Genomic DNA, 18,982 nt, shown 5'->3' on the forward strand with positions numbered 1-18,982 from the left:
TGAATACATGTCCCTTCTTAAAGAGATCAATCGGCACTTCCACTTTGTTTTCTTTACTAGAAAAGGAAATGCTTTCTGTTTCTAAGGCCGAGACCTGGAACTACAGAGATGAGTGAAGGAAACTGCTGTGTTGCCATGGCAATCTTTTTTGCCAGAACAGTTCCTGTTTCCCCCGGTTTGAATAACATGACAGAACAGAGCCTCCGACTGTGGAAAGAATCTCGCCGTTCGGCAGAAACGCAGCGGCAAGATAAACAACCTCGGCAATAATGTGTAATTATTGCCTCTGTTGCATCTGTCCCTCTCCCTGATTTATGTGCTCCCTCAATGACTGCTGGGTCCTTGGCTCTAAGATGCATGGATCTCATTTCAAATACGAGTCTGAAGAGCAGGAAGGCCACCAAAAGGCTCCTTTTGTCCATTGGTCTCTTTCATTTTTGTTCTGGGTGAATAAACTTTAACTGACTGGCTTGCTGAGCTGAGACCATTGTAATCGTTATCGCCAGCTAAATCTCTGTTGACCTTTGCGTAGCACTATCTCCCAGCCTCTCTCTCTCTGTTTTATCACATCCCGGCAGCGGCGATAAGATGTATTATGAATGAACCCGTCTCCTCGTTCCTCGTTCGGCTCCCGCGTGTAACGTATGCATATATCTTTGACTGCCTGGCGCTGGGTTTAAAAGCGAGACCTCTCGCAGGAGTGGAAGTCAAGCGTTTACATAATTAACAAGGCGCGGAGGCCACAGTCCTCCCGGTTAAATACCTACAGTATCTACAGTACGAAGTGCCACCTCATACTTCCAGGGACCTCGTCTCCCCCCGACCTCCCCCCCCCCAGAGTCAGCTGACTGTGTAAATAAACAGGGGCCAGGAGCTGTGTTTACTGGGCGTCTGTGTGTTCGCAGAGCAAACGTCAGACCGGCTCAGAGTGCACACTGTTAAAAATAGCAGCGACCGAGAAACTGGAAACAATGAATTCGGGCGAGGAAGGAAGTTGTTAAACAGCAAGCTAATCTCACTGAGGCAATAGTCATTCAAGGTACTCAAAGTCACACCGGGTCTTTCAGCCACTCCCAGACCAAGGTTACAGAGCGGCGACTGTTTGTGCTCGGTGCCACTAAACAAAAGTTTTATGCACTGAATTAGCTTAGCAGTTACCCTGGCCAGCACGTTAATCTTCAAAAATTAACCTGTTCGTGAATGTGTTACTCACACAGGAAGTCAGAGTGCCCCAAAAAGAAAAGGGGAAAAAAAAACGCAGTTCCGTTCCTCCACTACCGTCACAGTGACTTGTGTCCCATTCTCGATATGATACATTTGTGGTCTGAATATTATTTGGCAAGAGTGCTGTTGGTGAATGGTAGAAACCGCATGTACTCATGTCAGGCATTCATATTCTCGGTGGCCTCCAAACGCAGGGCCTTGCAGTGCGGAAATCGCATCTCAGCTGAGAGTTCCTCTTTGTTTGTGACGGGGAGAACGAGAATGCCTAAAAGGCCTGGCGTGTCGGGCCAGGCTTGCCCCCGCCCCCACAGCACATGCGTGTGCCAAACTGCACTTTGCACCGCCGTCCAAATCATCCCGGGAGACTTGGTAGGGGAAGAACATTCCCGTATTTGTTATTGATGTTGGCCAACTTTGAAATGAGTGGCTGCTGTCTGTTGGGCCATAGCTGACCATGACTAGGAATGCTGAGAGACAGCTCGCTGACCCAACAGCGGGATCCAGTCGTCACTCTGCCCTACTGGGACCCTACCACATGGTCACATCGAGCGGCCAAATGATAAGTCCCGCCTACCTCACCAACAGCCACCAACAACGTTACGTACTCATTCATCTGTGGATATTATTTTTCCGTTGTGGGGAAAACAATTGCTAATGCCATAAGAACGTTATCTCTGTTTAAATATTGCACGTGACACTCGGTTGCATCAGAGTTCCATCTGTTCTGCATCCACTTGCACTTATGTTGTGAATTACGGTTCCTTTCTAGTGGGTTTGTTCCTAAGCTCACAGCTTACGGTCTCAGAACTAAAAGGAGTTTAGGAGCTTATTATAGAGTTGTTGCAATAGTTGTAGCTTTAACAAAGTAATAGTTGTTGAGGCAGATGTAATAATAGGGGTAACAGCTGCAGTAGAAACAGTGCTTGTTTATGTGACGGTAGTCGGACAGCGGGCTGTGCAGACGTAATGGAAAAATAGCAGTACACATTGTGGCTGTAGTAGTACTAGCATTAACAGTTGTATTAACAGTAACTGTAACAGTTGTACATGGTAAAACATTATGGGTGGTCTTAGATATTGTTATCAATGGGAACACACTCCCAAGGTTATTTCGCTGAAAGGCAGGACCTTGGGAGTATGCACCTGACAACAAGGTATGTGCGTGTGCTTGAGTGTGTGTGTGTGCATTATGTGAATAACTGTCTGTGTATACATGTGTCTGTGTGTGTGTTCGTGCATAACGTGAATACACATGTTTGTGTTTGTGTGTATGTGCATGACGTGTGCACACGCCTGTGTTGTACACACACCAAACGGTCTGTAGCTTTGCTGCAAGCTGTGAATGTGCTACTCTGCATCTCTAAAGTGTGGCGCCCCCGAGTTCCTACCCAGCCGCAGCAGTAAGTACAGACAGGTGTGTGTACTTACTCACTCCCTGCAGCTCCCACTACCATCTGTTAGCATCCCCAGTCCCGGCCCAAACCAGCCTACCTTTGCCCTCCCAGCTGCCTGGCCTCAGACTCCAGGCAGCCCTGCGAAACAGATGAGCCCTACTTTTCACTCCGGACCCATTTGTAGAATAATGACCGAAAGGGAGAGGGAGAGGGAGAGGGAGAGGGAGGGCGGGAAAAAAAAAAAAGAGTGAGAAACCAGAACAGGAGGGTGTGGATTTATGAGCGGCGCTGAAGCACACTCTGTCATGCTAGCCTTGTTACTAGACTGGTTCTCCTGGTAGAGCGGCTAAATATAGAGCCTTCTCCCGTGCAGGAAAAGAAGCTCACAAGGTCACAGCAGAAAGATGGCAGTCTCCTGCATCACTCCTGACAGCCGTGCTCGCGGGGAAGAAAACGGGAGAGAAAAAAAACACACACTGGGTTGCGCGAACCTGACTTAACGCGGTGAAATGCGGGTGTGTTCGCGGTCGTCTTCGCCTCCCCCTGCTGAGGGAGGGAGAGAGAGAGAGAGGAAGAGCGAGTGGTCCAGGCTCTCATTAAAGGCATAACAAAGGATTGATCTTTTGTTCCTGTATAGGATGCTAATGCGGTTCGCTTGTGTGGTCCTTCCAGATCCTTCCGCTGCCTGCCTGGGGCTGTGTGTTGGGTATAGGGGCCCAGGAGCTACCTCACAAAACCTGGTTCTTTGGACCCGTTGGACAGAGCCTGGCCATTAAAGTGGTATCCATGACTTATTCATGGTTCTCCTAGCGGGTAGCTTCAAGCCTCTGTCGAAGCCTCATGTCAGAGAGTCTCCCTTTGTGTTTCGCAATAGGGAGTGCAGTGCTAATCATAAGAAACCAGGCAAACTGGACCGTGTATTACGATGTAAGCATTCTGACTGCTCTTGGAAAGAAAAGGAATCTTTAAACCCAACAAATTTCAGTTGTAAGCCTCCATCACGCCATTGTTGTGAAAACTGCATGAACACCAGCTTTAAAAATCAACTTAAAGAATTAAAGAAGTGCTAATTAAGCACACTCACAACTTTTATTTTAACAGTAAAGTAATTTTCTCTCTCCTGAACTGATGCAAATTCTTATAGTTCTTTGTTTCTCAAGCATCTTAGTAGAACTGTGAGGTAGCAGCAGAATATAATTTGTCCTTCCAGGAGGACGACTGTGGCCTCAAACCTTCCCTTCCTCAAATCCCGCATTGCCAACGAGGGACTTTCCCTCCGACCTCTCTACTCAAGTACACCAACTGATGCGATTAAAAATTCCCCAGAAAAGACAATTTGCCCCACCCCCTCCCCACCTGCCTCAACTCAACATGTGGTCTTTGGGTTGATGTATAGGATAACAAATTGACTTCCGGTTGAAGATACACCATCACTTTATTACGTAGACCTCTACACCCGCTTGTTAATGCAAATAAATCATCAGCCAATCATCTTGCAGCAACTACATGCATAAAATCATGTAGACATGGTCAAGAGGTTCAGCTGTTTTTCAGACCAAATGTCAAAATGGGAAAGAAATGTGATCTAAGTGACTTTGACCATGGAATGATTGTTGGTGACAGGGTGGTTTGAGTATCTCAGAAAATGCTGATCTCCTGGGATTTTCAATCACAACAGTCTGTAGAGTTTGCAGAACTTGATGTTTTGTGCGAAAAACAAAACATCAAGTGAGGATCAGTTCTGCGGGCAAAAACATTGTTGTAAATGAGAGAGGTCAGAGGAGAAGGACCAGCCTGCCCCAAGCTGACAGGAAGGTGACAGTAACACAAATAACCACACTTTACAACAGTGGTATGCAGAAGAGCATCTCTGAACACACAACGCGTCAAACTGTTAAGTGGATAGGCTACAGCAGCAGAAGACCAATAAGTCTTCTAAAATGAGTCTAATAAATATCTAATAAAGTGCTCATTGAGTATATGTCAGTACATACGTCTTTCACTAGTGCCATAAATAGGCACAGACCTTCTCTCCCCTGAGCCAAATGGCTTTTTACACCGAGAATATGTGCGTCTACGCGTCTCAGTATAGCCCTGCATGAATAAATAAATACGCATTCGGCTACGGTGGCCATGTGACAGTTGTGGTTCCTCCAGGAAGAAAAGAACGCTCGTTCTTTCAGGAAAGACCCCGAAGAGTGCTTCATCTGTGGCTGCTGAACTTCCTCCTTCAGTTGTATCTGTTAACGGGCCTCTTTGGGGTATTAGCGGTACAACCGCACCTCTGGGCCCAGTTCACGCGTTTTAACGAGGCGATGACAGCTCTACTGGCAGTTGGGTGGGGTTGAGGGCGTAGGAGTCTCTGGGGGTGACCGGGCCCAGGTTTCACAGGTACAGAGAGGCGAGAGCGAAAGTATCCCAGCCCTTTGTTCCTCGCCCGCTGTGGCGAGGACTACCGACCGAGCGAGCGAGAAAGCGAGTGAGGCAGCTCCTCTCATCTTGCCATTTCTCGGGTTGTCTTCCTCCGCTCTTTGTTCCTCCTCTTCTCTGACGTTCTTCCCTTTCTGTCTCCCCCCCGAAGCTACGTCTCCCGGGTGGATTGGGAGATCGGAGGGGTTTCTGCGAGTGATGTGGGTATCAGAAGGTTTGCCAGCACCTGGGGGTGGAAAACAGGTCATCGATGCTCTTGACAAAAACAAAAAAAGACAAAATGCATGAGATTTCACCATCGTTGTGTTCATGAATAATAAAAGAGAGGCTTCAAACAGGCTTCAACCCTTTATTTTCGTTTATCTTTTATATGCATTCTAGGTTGGCTCTCCGCTGCATTTCTCTTTATCTCACTCTGTGTGTGTGCGTGCGGTTATGCGTGCGTATGTGCGTATGTGTGTTGCGTGTGTGCAGCGTTTTGGGTTAGCTTGTGATGTCAAACCTCTCACACACCCACAGGTTGTGGTCTCCAGAAGCAGGTTGACAGTATTGATTTACATACTCATGCCTGCTGGTAATTGTCTGACATAAATGTGAAACAGTGTGGCAAGTTGTTGCATGTCATCTATCTTCAATCTTTTGTGACAACTGCTTTCCAAGCATTGGGGACTAATGGAGAAATACTGAGATGTTTTTATTGGATCACCCGTCTCCCCTGCACCTGAGATTGGTGTGCCTGTGAAATGCTCACGTTAAAAAAAAGAAAAAGAAAAAACGAATCCTCTTTCAAGTGTGAGTCATAGCTTCCATAAAATATTTCCACGGCTGAAACTTGTGGTGTCAGCAGCTCAATGGTACCATCTTGTGGCGGTCATACGTACTGCTATCAATGACTTGCTTCAATGGAATAATTTCTTGCACTGTGTTTAATGATTCACATTTGATAATTTCTCTAGCAAGTGTAGTGATAGCCCTGTAATGAATTCCAGTGTGTCATTTTTGTTTAATCTGTGCTGTTAAATGTTTCTAAAATGAGCTCTTTTTTGCAGGTCAAACTTCCTTTCCCTGTCGATCAAATCACAAATCTTCCAAGGAATGACTTCCAAATGATGGTAAAAATGCACAAACTGACCTCAGAGCAGCTGGAGTTCATCCATGACGTCCGGCGCCGAAGCAAGAATCGTATCGCTGCCCAACGTTGCCGCAAGAGGAAGCTGGACTGCATCCTGAACCTGGAGTGTGAGATCCACAAACTGGTATGCTGTATACACATCCTAACGATATTGTGTGTGTGTGCATGCGTGTGTACACCTGCATGCACATGCATGTGTGTGTGTCTGTGCGTGCATGCATGTGTGTGTGTGTGTGTGTGTGTGTACATATACAATTACTGCTGCTATAGCATGTGAATAAATCAGGATAAGAAGAAAGAAAGAAAGAAAGCTTAATTAGAAGACACACAGTTCTTTCCTCCTTATATATCCCTGCTGAAAGAAACAGCTCAATCTAGATTTTGAAACAGCTGGTAGCTGGTTGACCAGTTATACCAGTTCTATACTCAGCATGGTTTGACTGGCTCAAGCTATGTTTTGAAACAGCTGGTAGCTGCTCATAGATGGATGGTCTTGTGTCAGGATCCGTTGGATTTAATTAGATTATTATTATCTTTGCGCAAAAAAAGTCTGAATGCTTTATGCAAATTTCTTAACAGTATCCATAACACAGAAATGGCTATTACCTATTGTACCTTTAAGGGGACCTTGTCCTCTTTCCACAGCGCCCCGATGTTCAAACTCAGTATGTAAAGGCAGGTTGAACGGGGCAGTGCTGTTTTTACGCATCATCAGAAAGAGCCAGGCTCCCCTCCTCCTCCCAGTGCACCCCCAGGTTTCTATTGGCGGTGGCCCTGCGGTGTGGTGCCCACGCTGTTTCCGCTCCCGCCAGCGCGGCCCTTTGGCGCACAGCACCGCTGATGCAGCACGCCGCAGAGCGCTGACAGGCGTCTCTTCTCACGTCTCTCTTGACATCTTTGATGCAATCTAGCACCTCCTCGGTTCTCAGAGGAGACTGACTCAGAGTGACGTGCGCTGGAAACTCCTGGTGGATGGCTTCTAATAGCAGCACCCTTTTTTCCCCCCACCCTAGATCGGCATGCCTTGAAACTGTTTGTTGCTTAAAGGCCCCACACAAATAAAGGTGTTAAACGTGATAACGTGTCTAATGAGCAGACTTATGTTGGTTGGACCAGACTTCTAAGAGCACAAATGGAGATAATAATTCTCCTGTTGTTATTTATTTGAGGGCAGAACCTTGTACTAATTCCCCATAACAATGTGCATTGATGAGGACTCTTGGTGTAGGCGTCTTAGTGGTCTGTTGTACTGCTGTACTATAGCATTGCTGAAGATACCAATGCACTTGCAAGAAAGAGGTATGGGTTTGATAAATTTCTGCCCTTATATCTGACAATAAAATGCAAATGTTAGAATTTTTCTTGGATTAGTTCACACTTACACTTGCATTTAATTGTGAGTCAGTGTTAACGACAATCATGGATTGAATCCAGCCCTGGTGTAAAATCCAGTTATGACCAGCTTGAAATACCAGCTCCCAGCTGTTTCAAAATATAGCATGGTCAAAACATGTTGAGTATGGAGCTGGTCTAACTAGTCTACCAGCTGTTTCAAAACCTAGCTGGATCTGTTCTTTTCAGCAGGGAGGCTACATAGTTTCACAGTGGTTATGATAACGCAGTTATTGACAGGAAATGTAACCCCCACCCCACCGTTTCTTTGTGTGTGTGTGGGCGTTCCGGCGCAGGTCTGTGAGAAGGAGAAGCTGCTAACAGAACGGAACCAGCTGAAGGCCTGCATGGGGGAGCTGCTGGAGAACTTCTCCTGCCTGTCCCAGGAGGTGTGCAGGGATGTCCAGCTGAGCCCCGACCAGGTGCAGTCCCTCCACCGTTACTGCCCTGTCCTGAGGCCCAGCGAGCCCACAGCCAGCCCCCCGACCTCCGCCACCAGCATCGACCTCACCACCACCCCCAACTCCGGCTCGCCCACCCCGGAGCCCGGGTCCCTCAAGTCCCCCCGCGGCTCGGAGAGCGAGCCCGGCTCGGCCCAGTGGGGCCCGGGGAACGGGCCGGACAGCCTGGGGGAGCTGGGGCTGGGGCAGGACCCGGGGGTTTACCTGGAGGCCGGGCTCTCCTTCGAACAGTGCAACCAGACGGTGACTGTGGACTTCTGCCAGGAAATGACTGAGAAATGTACGACCGACGAACAGCCCAGGAGGGATTGCACCTAGCGGCGGCCGGGCGTCTTTTTGTGTTTCGTTTTTATCGTTTGTTTTTTTTATTATTTAATTTGTTTTGTTTCGGGGGTTTTTTTTCCGTTTTGTAATTTTTCAGACAAACCTCCACCTCGGGGTTGGTGAGTTGGTCAGCTTCTGCCAGTGTTGTTCTTCTCTTTTGTTGTCTTTTTTTTTTTTTTAAAGGCCGACACTACAGTTGTCTTAACAGCAGCAATACTGTTCTCTGAGTATGCTCTTCTAACCCGTGACAGAGTGGGAAATGTTAGCAAAGACACCCACCATGGTGCTACCCCTTTGCCTCCCAGTAACCTCCACAGTGGATACACTGTCCATATGTATTACAGTCCATTATTCACAGCAGGGACGGGCAGACCACATCTTTGATCTTAAACCTCTAAGGACCTAACCTTGATAGAATACCTGTTTTTTCTCTCACTCTCTCACTCTCTCTCCTTTTTACCCTCTCTCTTTCACTCTATCTCCCTCTGTCTCTTTCACTCTCTCCCTCTCTTTTACCCTCTCTTTTTCACTCTTTCTCTTTTACACTCTCTCTTTCACGCTATCACTCTCTCTCCCTCTCTCTTTTATCCTCTCTTTTTCACTCTTTCTCTTTCACGCTATCACTCTCTCTCCCTCTCTCTCTTTTACCCTCTTTCTTTCACTCTCCCTACCTCTTTGTTACACTCTCTTTCACTCTCTCTCTCTCTCTCTCTCGTTCTCTCTCTCAGTGGCCCTTGTCACGGCAGTTCAGACTCAGGAAATATTCTGAATGTTTAATATTGTTCACAAGAATAAAAAAAAGACAGAATCTGTACAGCAAGTTTTATACAGCAGCTAGACTGTACGTGTTCATATGCAAAAATGTCTGCTGCGTATCCACTCATTTTTAGCATTTCTCTACTGGAACCCTTAACGCATATTGTACAGACGTTTGTATTTAAACATTCCTCTTTTGCCTTCTAGTGTGCTGAAAATAAGCAAGTAATCAAACAAATCTGATCAGAGGTTACACAACTCCCACACATCAGCAATACCATTGTCTCTGGACATTTTAATGGTGAATATTTAAGTGCTTGTTCAGTAGATAGTGTGTTGTATATAATATGAAGCATAGTGACTTGTATCACAGCTAAATTGTACAGGTAGCAGTGAAAGTTGCTTTTTCGTGGGGTTACGTCAAGCGCCTTTTTTTGCAGAGGGAAAATATTATATTGCTGTTTCCTGTCTAGAATAAAAGTTGTGTATTCTTAATCTCAGGAAATCAGCTTGTTACACGCCCACACGCATACACGTGCATATTACACAGAACGAAGCCCCTTGCATGTACATGGGATGTGAACATTGAGGACGTTGTAAAGTGTGCTGTTAACCAATGGTTCAAACTGCATTGAACCTGTTGCTTCTTGTTGAAGTTTATTTTAAATGTGAAAACAGCTTGTGATGGCGGTTATGTATTGCGGAGTAACTTTTTATAAGGAAATCTTTTTTTTTTCCTCATCAGTATTTAAAGATGATGTATGTGTTGAGACTTTCTTTGCCACTTTTTGGAATTTCTCCAGTGTTAAATTCTGGTGTTGAAGAGTATGAACAAATGTGTACACTGAAGAATAAGCAGTCCAATTTATGCTCTTTCAGAACAATAATTTAGGCCTACTCTGTTTAAATGTAATGTCAAAAATAATTTCCCTTGGACTCCCCTTCTCTGACTGGTATAATTTCAGGCACTTTCTTTTTCTACAAGAGGCACTCGTAATACAGGTTAGCACTTGGAGAGGGTATGTTTTAGATTTGGAAACCCTGAAAAATCTGTAAGCACTTAGTTTGGCACTTAAAGTGCACTTCCAAATAACAAATTTGTTTTTGGCTTTTTTTTCCTTGTAAAGAAAATTAGGCTAAAAAATAAAGCCTGTTTTAATCATAAAAATTAAGCCCCACCTTAATCCGCAATATGTGGAAATGTTTGGTCTTTGTATTAGTATTTGTTAAATAATCTAATAAGCTAAGTCAGATATCAGTTTAATATCCACGTGGTAGTATAGTAGATGTTGTTTATAAAAGGATGGTGTAACAGTTACATGGAATAGTCATATATTTGCCCTAATTGTACATTTTGTCAAGAACATATATGATGGGAATGCATGTTGCCTGTAAAATTTATTTACTTTGTCTTGTTGTTTGCCTCTAGCGCTTTAGTCCTCAGCTAAAAATAAATTTAGTCTACATTTTCTTATTTTCATTTTTAAACTATACTAAGATTTCAAGTGAAAAGTGAATTCATTTGGTCTTCTGTTTAACTTAGCACATATTCGGTGCTGTGTTCAAGTCCGACATTAATACAATGTCAAGTGTTTGGTGAATTATCAGTGTCCAAATACATTATCAGTTGTAACAAGTGATTTAGATACAAAAGTTAAAACAAAGCTTTACTCATAATTGGTCCTTTGTACAGAACAGTATGCTGTATTGGGGAACAGAAAATAATTGTGATTATAGCGTGTATGGATATACAATATGGTTTATAGTAATAAATGTTGTACTGGCGTTGAAGGCGAGAGAGCTCAACCTGTCACCCTTTGGTACAAGCCCCATCGAGGCCCATAAGTTAAAAATCTGTTTTGGTTGGACTAACAAATTCATTCCAACAGTTATCAAGCCACAAGGTTTGGCATTGCAGCTGTTCTGTGTGCGCGCGTGTGTGTGAGTGTGTAATGTGTCTATGAGTGTATGTGAGTGAATCCAAACTGTTGGACAGTTCAGAAAAGGCATGTCCACACAGGAAGTGGACATTCGTTGTGAACCAATATGTGCTTAGACCATGCAGAGCACACAAGCAAGCTTCCCAGTTCAGAGCTGACCACAGTCTAGAGATTAGTGGCTTCCTGACTCCTGTTCTGACTTTAATATAAGGTTCCTATGTAGACAATTTACTTATAACGCAGTAGTGACTGCAAATACAACAACAGATTTCAGGTTATGGGTAGACTAAAGGACAGATAAGGTTTTGTCTCTTTCGCCTTTCGTGCAAAATAAATGTGGAAAAAGCCTAAGTTAAGATGTGACGTTTTAGATAAAGCACACTCAGTAAATGTTGACAGATATCTATGTCTGCCTGAAAATTGGCTGTGATTTTTATAATGCAATTAGATTTCAACGGTCTTCATCAAATGCTATAGATACAGCTATCCACGGATGTTTTTAAAATAATACTTCTGCTACTACTGTTATTCTGACTATTGTTGTTTGGATAGCAGTGAGTGCATAGCATTTCTCTGGCTAGTGTGTTATATCATTTCTTCAGCTGCTTGCTCTGCTTCACAAAGTGGCAGTTAGGTTCATATACACTGAAGAATTGTGATAAAGAGAGGGGCCAGAATAGCACTCCCTTTTTGAAAGGGAGAGATCTCACTATTTGAAACAGTCCAAGACATGGCCTTTCTGCCATGGTTGTCCTCCATATGCTTTCAGTTATCTTCCCTCTGCCAGCCACTTTGCATTGCCATGGTTACAGGTAGTTAAGGGGAGGGCAACGACACCTTTTGCTGGGTGCCCAAGACCCTACTGGCCCCCTGAAGCTAACTACACCCCTTGCACTGTCATTTCAATTGTGCATCGATGTGTTCGATTTTCCTACCTAAGTGATTTTCTCTGATGCTCTCACATTGTCTCAGGGTGCCAATGGTATAAGATTTTTTTTTTTTCTAATTCTGATTCTGGAAAAGATTTTTCTACTGTTAACTTGTTTTTGTAATGTAACAAACAAGGTCGCTGTTGTTGGTGTTTTTTATTCTCTCGGATTTATGAAATTATACCCCTTCTCCAACACTTTCTTTTTCTCACTTCTAAGCTGATCCTTGCCTGTACAGACTGAATCATTTGATTTGCACAACACAGATGAATGCCTGTGTAAGGGCTACGTAAATAATTACTAAATAATAATTTGGAGCAACTATATGAATAATGCTTTCTAGTAATTGAGCGAAATAGATTTACCTAGTCAAAGTCTCCAGTTAACCAAATCGACTCAAAACCTGCAATGTAATCAGATTTGTTGACTGGCTGAAGTTTAAATTCTGTGCAGATTTTCAGATATATTGCGTGTTTGTACATTGCAGAGGCTGCAATGACATTTTGACTAAGTACAAAGGAAGGTGTCCTTTCTCTTAGATCATTGTGTTGTGTGTGTTTTATCGTTGGTTTCTTGTGCTGCTTCTCCAGGACATTAACACTGGCTTTCCAATTGTTCTGTTCACAGAGGAATGAAACTTTTTCAGTTTGCTCAACTTTATACTGGTATCCTGACTGAATACACAAAGCTGAGATCATTCAAAGTGGAAAAAAAAAACTAAGTATGTTTACAAAATGAGTTGTCACATTGTTTGTTTTTATGAATTTGCCATGTAAATAGAAATCGAATAGACTCAATTGGATGGACAGTCTAGTGTTTTTTAAACTGAAAAATTAGTATCAATTACTATGCTTCTTCCTGTCCTGTCCATTCAGCTAATGGATATTTACAGAGTCAAAACGGATACAAGTGCACCTCCAATGTTTTGCCTTAGAACTTTCAGAGGCCATAATTCACATTCAAGTGAAATGAGTGTATGCAGGGCGTTCTGCCCCCATCCCCAGGTTAACAACACGGACTTTTCTCACACTTATCTACCTGTGAAATCCTTCATACCTCTCACAACTGGTCAATGACTGTATCAGCAAACTGCATCAGGTGTTTTTTCTACATGCTTTTTACACGGATTCTATGGATTATTGTATTAGTAGATTCGGTGCATCATTTTTAATGTAACGGTTCCGCTCGTAGTCACAAGGTTGTTTTATTTCACACTTTTTTTTTCTAGACAACTGTTTGTGTTAATATTGTCAAATTGAAATAGGTGTTATTTGCTTATTCTGTTACTAAGAGTCTTTACCCTTTTTCATTTTTGAATGCAACATGACCCTAATGAATTTAATTACTTACACCTGTTGTAAATACAGTATTGTGAATCCCATTTTCATTCATTTCAATTGCTAGTGTTATTCAAATTACAGATTTTTTTTGTCTAGACACAATTTCTGTTCATGAAATAAAGAACATATCATGTATAATTCTGGTGTCACTGTGGTACTGGTTTAAAGTGATTAGGCTCATGTGTCCACCTCTTAACAATCTTAACAAGCTGACTCGGAAACACAACTATTCTAAAAATATACATTGTCCTCAAAGATTATTCACACCCTTGAAAAAGATGAAAAAAGACAGCTTGAAATAAATATTACAACATCTATGCTATATTTTAATTCTTAAATATGTGGAAAATATTACATTTTAATAATGATTCCATGGAATCATCCAAAATGACATTTGATTATACAGTTATTTCTCAAAAACAATTGTCACAAATATTCACTACCCCGTTTCTAGTACTTCACAAGGATAACTGACCTACATTGTCTTCTATAGTACTGGTGAAAAACTTGATGGGAATATGTGACCATTTCTCCAAACAAAATCTTTCACAATCATTTGTTTTGTGCCTGTGGCCCAGCACCTTTCATTAAAACCACAAATGTTCAGTCAGGTCTAGTAGAAACTGTGTCCCAAAGCAAATAAGTTTAAATAAGTGTAAATCTGCAAAATTCTTTGCCTTCCAAGTTATCTGCCTCACTGCAGATGAGGCAAGATGTACTTGCATATTTATCAGGCATGTTAAATACAATTTCAGTCATTTTAAACGCTTTAATTGTTGTGGAAAAGTGGAATCTTTATTTATTTTTTTGCTTTAGTTTCTAACCATCTCTTGATTTGTTAAGGTCTTGAATTTGTTACCCATTGTGATGGATTTTATTTTAGGCTAATTATTATGGGTGTGAATAATTGTTACAAAATATTTTTCACTGAGATTTATTTTTATTTTTATTTTTATGTCAGCATGCAATGTAGCTCATTAGGCATATTCTTACTTTTACAGTCTCCTTTGCTCATATTTATCAAGGCTGTGAAATTTTTTGGAGGCTTATTTCACTCCACACATTACAGAATGGAAATTAATCATTAAAGACACACGATCATTAAACACATTAAACGCAAGTTCAAGTGCATTTAATACAAAAACATTTTTTTTTGTTCAAAGAAGGTTCACAAAAGGGGTCTTTAAAAAATGAATGTTTCTTTCAAAGCAGACGGGATATTAAATGTTATAGAATTGTTATCGATTCAATGAGTGACACAATTTCATTTACAGTCATAATTCACTGATAGTATGCTCAGCTCAAACATTTTAAGCCACATTCAATTCATTATTAGAGAGAGATTTACATCCCTACATTTTCGAGGTGCTCATGTTTGTCTCATCTTATGGACATCAAATATTTCTTACTGCTCTTGGAGCAACATGTAATTTTGGTTTGGGGAGTGCCCCTCACAAATACAAATCACATAAATCACATCCAAACAAAAGCTTGCAATTGCATGTGCAGTTAAAGATGCACTATATAAAAATTTTCAAATAATAAAAATAACACTTTAGTGCCACAAATGACAATTTTATCGCAGTAAATCTTTTTTTACTGCCCGATAGAAGCGAATATGTTATTGGCCTAATAAGAATTACATTTCGACTTCAGTCTTCATGCTTCATTTCTTCATGATGGAGGATAGCTCGAGGATCATGCTCTGAAAGAAGAATGTTTATTGTTAAACAACATTTACAATATCACAAGGAGAGGCATAACTTAGCATATATCCCAGTAAACATTTTTGGGGTGAAAAGTTGATGAAAATACTACATATAATAAAATATACACATATTGACAAAAATAACCATTAGAGCAAATGCAGCTAGCCTCGCTATACTTGCCATTGACATTCTCCGCCCACTGGCAGGAGGCGGAGTGACGGGTGGACTCTCTCCTTGGCTCAGCCGTTTAGATTCAGAGACGGAGCCGCTTTCCGAGGCTTCGTTACTGGACGAACTCGTGAGCTTACCCTCATACATGCCACGGGACATTAAACTGGCCTTTCTACTTGTAGGATAGGGACCGCTGTCCCCCGAATCACTCCGGTCCTCATTCAAGCAGACGGCACGGCTCTGGTTGCGCAAGGCATTGCGCAGGGCTGCTGGTAATTCCATGTGGCTAGACAGTGAGGATTGTCTCAGCTGCAACCCAGCATGCTTTGCTTGACCAGAGCTCTTGGGTCCGTTGCTCCCATTAGAGTCATCACTGTTGCATACGTTATCCCGATTGTCCAAAGTGTTGCGACGCTCCAGAGTGTTGCGGCGCTCCATGGAAGCCAACATGCGCAGAGCTTGGATCTCGTCTTGACTGGGCCTGTGGAGCAGTCTGGGGCGCTGATCCGACAAGTCTACTTGGTCGCGGTCCCCGGCGATGCCGTTGTATCTCGGTCCCTCCTGACTAGGCTGACAAGCGGCTGAAGCCATGCAAACCGGAAGAGGCTCCATTTGTCCATCTGGCATCATTGTTAATTGCACCAATCTTTGCGGCGATGAGTTTGTGAGGACGCATACTTGCTGAACCACTGAGTTTTTCTTAGATTTGCAAACACTGTCATCGTCTCCGCCCTTCTTTCCAAATAAATTTTCTTTCATTTTTTTAACTCCCAAGTGGAACATTTCAAGAAGGTTCAGGCACAGAGAAACACAGGCGATGACTATCATGAAGACCATGAAAATAGTTTTTTCCGTTGGGCGGGAAACGAAGCAATCCACGCTGTTCGGACAAGGAACCCTCTTGCATTTGTACAGGGGATCTAGTCCAATTCCATACAAGACATATTGGCCCACTATGAAGCCCACCTCCACCACTGATCTTGTCAGGATATGGAAAACGTATGTACGTAACAGTGAACCCCGCAGAGGAGCTTTACTGACCTTTCTCTGCTCCTCCAGTTTTCTCAACTCCCTCTCGATCCTTTTGTGTTCCTCTGGACTAGGTTCCACCTCTTCCAACTCCGTCTTCAATTCAGCTTTTTTCTTATGCCTCTCTTTTTCAAGCGCCCTGAGCTTGTATAGTGCATGACCCATGTATACCAGAGATGGAGATGAGACAAAGATGACTTGGAGCACCCAGAACCGTATGAGAGAAATTGGGAACGCTTTGTCGTAGCAGACGTTCTGGCATCCGGGCTGATCGGTGTTGCAGATGAACTCGCTCTGCTCATCATCCCAGACGTCTTCAGCCGCAACTCCGAGAACGAGCATCCGAAATATGAAAAGAATTGTGAGCCAGATTTTCCCCACTATGGTGGAGTGAATATGGACTTCTTCTAAGACACTCCCAAGCAATTTCCAATCCCCCATCCTCAGTGCCACATGTTTTTGCGCTGGAAAAGAAACATTTCACTTTATACAACAACATATGCAGCCACTGAAAGCCTACTGAAGGGGGGTGTCCTTGTGTATTTAATCTCTTTCAAAACAAAACCATTTACTGCACCATGTGGTACTAATTCTGACTGTTAACCTGAGTTGTCTGTTCAAAAATTAAAGTGATGAACCATTCTGTTATTAACTTTAATAAGAGGCCAGATATTTGTCAGTTCCAGATGGTAGGCTACTTTTAATAAAAGTTAGCAGCTTGCAAACAATTATTCCATGCTTCCAAACCACTGATTCTTAAGAGACATTTTAAAGTTGTGCAAGATAATGCAGGCTAAGCAGGTAAAAACAGAGTTCAGTTAACTGACAGTTTATTGAAAGGGATTGCATCTCCCAGCATCAGATTAAAAGTAACATAACAATCATCCATCACTGAACATTTTAGGCAACTTTGAAATATAGCCTACATCAAAATAGCCTGGCCTATCACATAAAATGTTTGAAAAGCTTACGTTTTGACGGGATATGTTCTTTTCTTTCATCGATGTGTGAAAATAATTAAACTGAACTACAAGTGGAAATTCATTATTGTTAGTTTAATCCTATATATTCCCCTCCGAAGTAAGAGCAGACCATTCCCTCTGAAAACCGCTGCTGAGAATGTGCTATGGGTAAGCTGGACGTAAAGCCCATACAATGTTCCAATTGATCCTGAACCGACTGGTCAATATCCCGGGGGTGGATATGCCTTGAAATTGTTGACTGCAACAACCCTGGACAGAGAAAGCTACCAGCTGTGCCATCAACCCTGCGGCTTACACGCTGTCAATATAGGCTGACAAACACGTGTGTACAGCCTAGGCCTACATGCTATGCCCATTCCACATTTGAATCCACCGTCCGAATGTACTTTCAATAGATAAAGGGGTTGCAAAAGGATATGCATTAAGTTCCGCAAACCTGTGCAAGTTTAATGTGACGCTACCTGATTTTGAGAATTGTTAAACGATGGGATAATATCTAGAGCCAGACAATTATCAATGAGTCACGTCCGATTTCACAGTCGGCTGCACGATGTGCTATTTTAAGGACTGGATTCTAATGCAAGTCAGATAGAAGCTCTCATTACACAACAATCGGAACGGGGTTCAATGGGTTTTCATTATGTAACTGGCCATTCCTGACAAAATGTTACCGTACTTTTTATTTTAAAATGTAAATGAGCTTTCATTCGTTCAAGAGAAACCATTAAATGTAAAAGGCAACCAGTGAACTAGCCTACTTGTTCAAAATGGGCACTTCACCATTGAAATAAAGGGGAAATCTGATTATTTGGAATTCTACTCAACATGCGAATTTACAATATTAGGCTGTTCAAGCAGGCTGACCTCTGGACCCCGAGATGGATTTTATAAAATTACTGGCTGTTAACAGGCGTAGAATGGAGGCAAGAGGGAAGGCATGCCTGTCTGACTGCAAGTGCCTGTAAGTGGTGTGTGCGTATGTGTGTACTTTCACGGTTTTCTAAAATTAATATTGTTTATCAGAGACAATTCTCTAGATCCAAACTGGAGAACAGACCATGATCAAACTAATCCATCGACCCAATATTGTTGGATACAGCTGAGCACGTTGCCTGCTGAAACAGGTCAGTTCTCAAAAATGAATACACCAGCTTGAAATGGCACATCTTAAAGGTCAAAATAAGACAATAACATGACCTACATTTAACCATATGTAAATTTAGTGTGCTGCAACTGTATTTTGATGGTGAACCGTTGACAAGACCGTACGACAGCCCATGACTTATGTCCATAGCACCTGTGCACCCACAGCAAGAATGCTTCATTCCAAATGTTTAAGAAATGTTACACAACGTGGAATTGGTTTAAGTTTAGTACTTTAACACAAAAATGCTGATCGGTTTTATTAGTTCTTTTCGTTTGTTTGCCCATTCATTTTTTTCATTTTAGTCATTTGGCAGACGCTTTTAATCCAAAGCGACTTACAAGTGCAATGCAGTGCAGTAAAATCAAGTGGGTGAATTCACTCTAGAATGCAGCAAAGTTCGGCAGTTTAAATGAACCATATTTGATCAATGAACCAAAATCTGGATCTTATTTCCCAAATAAAAACCCAAATCAAAACACTTGCATTTTCCCAGTACAAAAGTAGATGCTGAATTCAGCACATCCAGATTGCCATTCATAGAAGAGCAAAATGTTATTTTTATGGTGCAAAATGGCATTAATAGGCATTTTCATATCTTAACTCACACCAAATGAGACAATA

At 42.5% G+C, this 18,982-nt stretch overlaps 2 protein-coding genes across 4 annotated transcripts in view; one reads left to right on the top strand and one right to left on the bottom strand.

Moving 5' to 3' along the window:
• Nucleotides 1-13,460, top strand: part of bach2b (BTB and CNC homology 1, basic leucine zipper transcription factor 2b) — an 84,201-nt gene extending 70,741 nt beyond the window's left edge. For all 3 annotated transcript variants that reach the window (XM_061241502.1, XM_061241501.1, XM_061241503.1), the window contains exons 4-5: nt 6,098-6,304; nt 7,869-13,460. In XM_061241502.1, the coding sequence (XP_061097486.1) occupies nt 6,098-6,304; nt 7,869-8,351 (690 nt within the window). In that variant the 3' untranslated portion in view covers nt 8,352-13,460. The remainder of the gene's footprint in view (nt 1-6,097; nt 6,305-7,868) is intronic.
• A 1,528-nt stretch (nt 13,461-14,988) lies between these two features.
• Nucleotides 14,989-16,672, bottom strand: gja10b (gap junction protein alpha 10 b). Its single transcript, XM_061241505.1, has 2 exons — nt 15,212-16,672; nt 14,989-15,027 (listed from the first exon to the last, which is right to left on the bottom strand). Exons 1-2 carry the CDS (start codon nt 16,670-16,672, stop codon nt 14,989-14,991), a joined length of 1,500 nt encoding a protein of 499 aa, XP_061097489.1.
• Between the last annotated feature and the right edge of the window lie 2,310 nt (nt 16,673-18,982).

The sequence above is a fragment of the Conger conger genome, chromosome 5 (genome assembly GCF_963514075.1).
Source record: "Conger conger chromosome 5, fConCon1.1, whole genome shotgun sequence".
Lineage (NCBI taxonomy): Eukaryota > Metazoa > Chordata > Actinopteri > Anguilliformes > Congridae > Conger > Conger conger.

Excerpts from the sequence above, each read along its gene's own strand:
- gja10b (XM_061241505.1), bottom strand. The coding sequence starts at position 16,672 with ATGGGGGATTGGAAATTGCTTGGGAGTGTCTTAGAAGAAGTCCATATT. Across the intron at positions 15,028-15,211 it reads GTGGGCGGAGAATGTCAATG|AGCATGATCCTCGAGCTATC; the intron begins GCAAGTATAGCG and ends TTCTTCTTTCAG.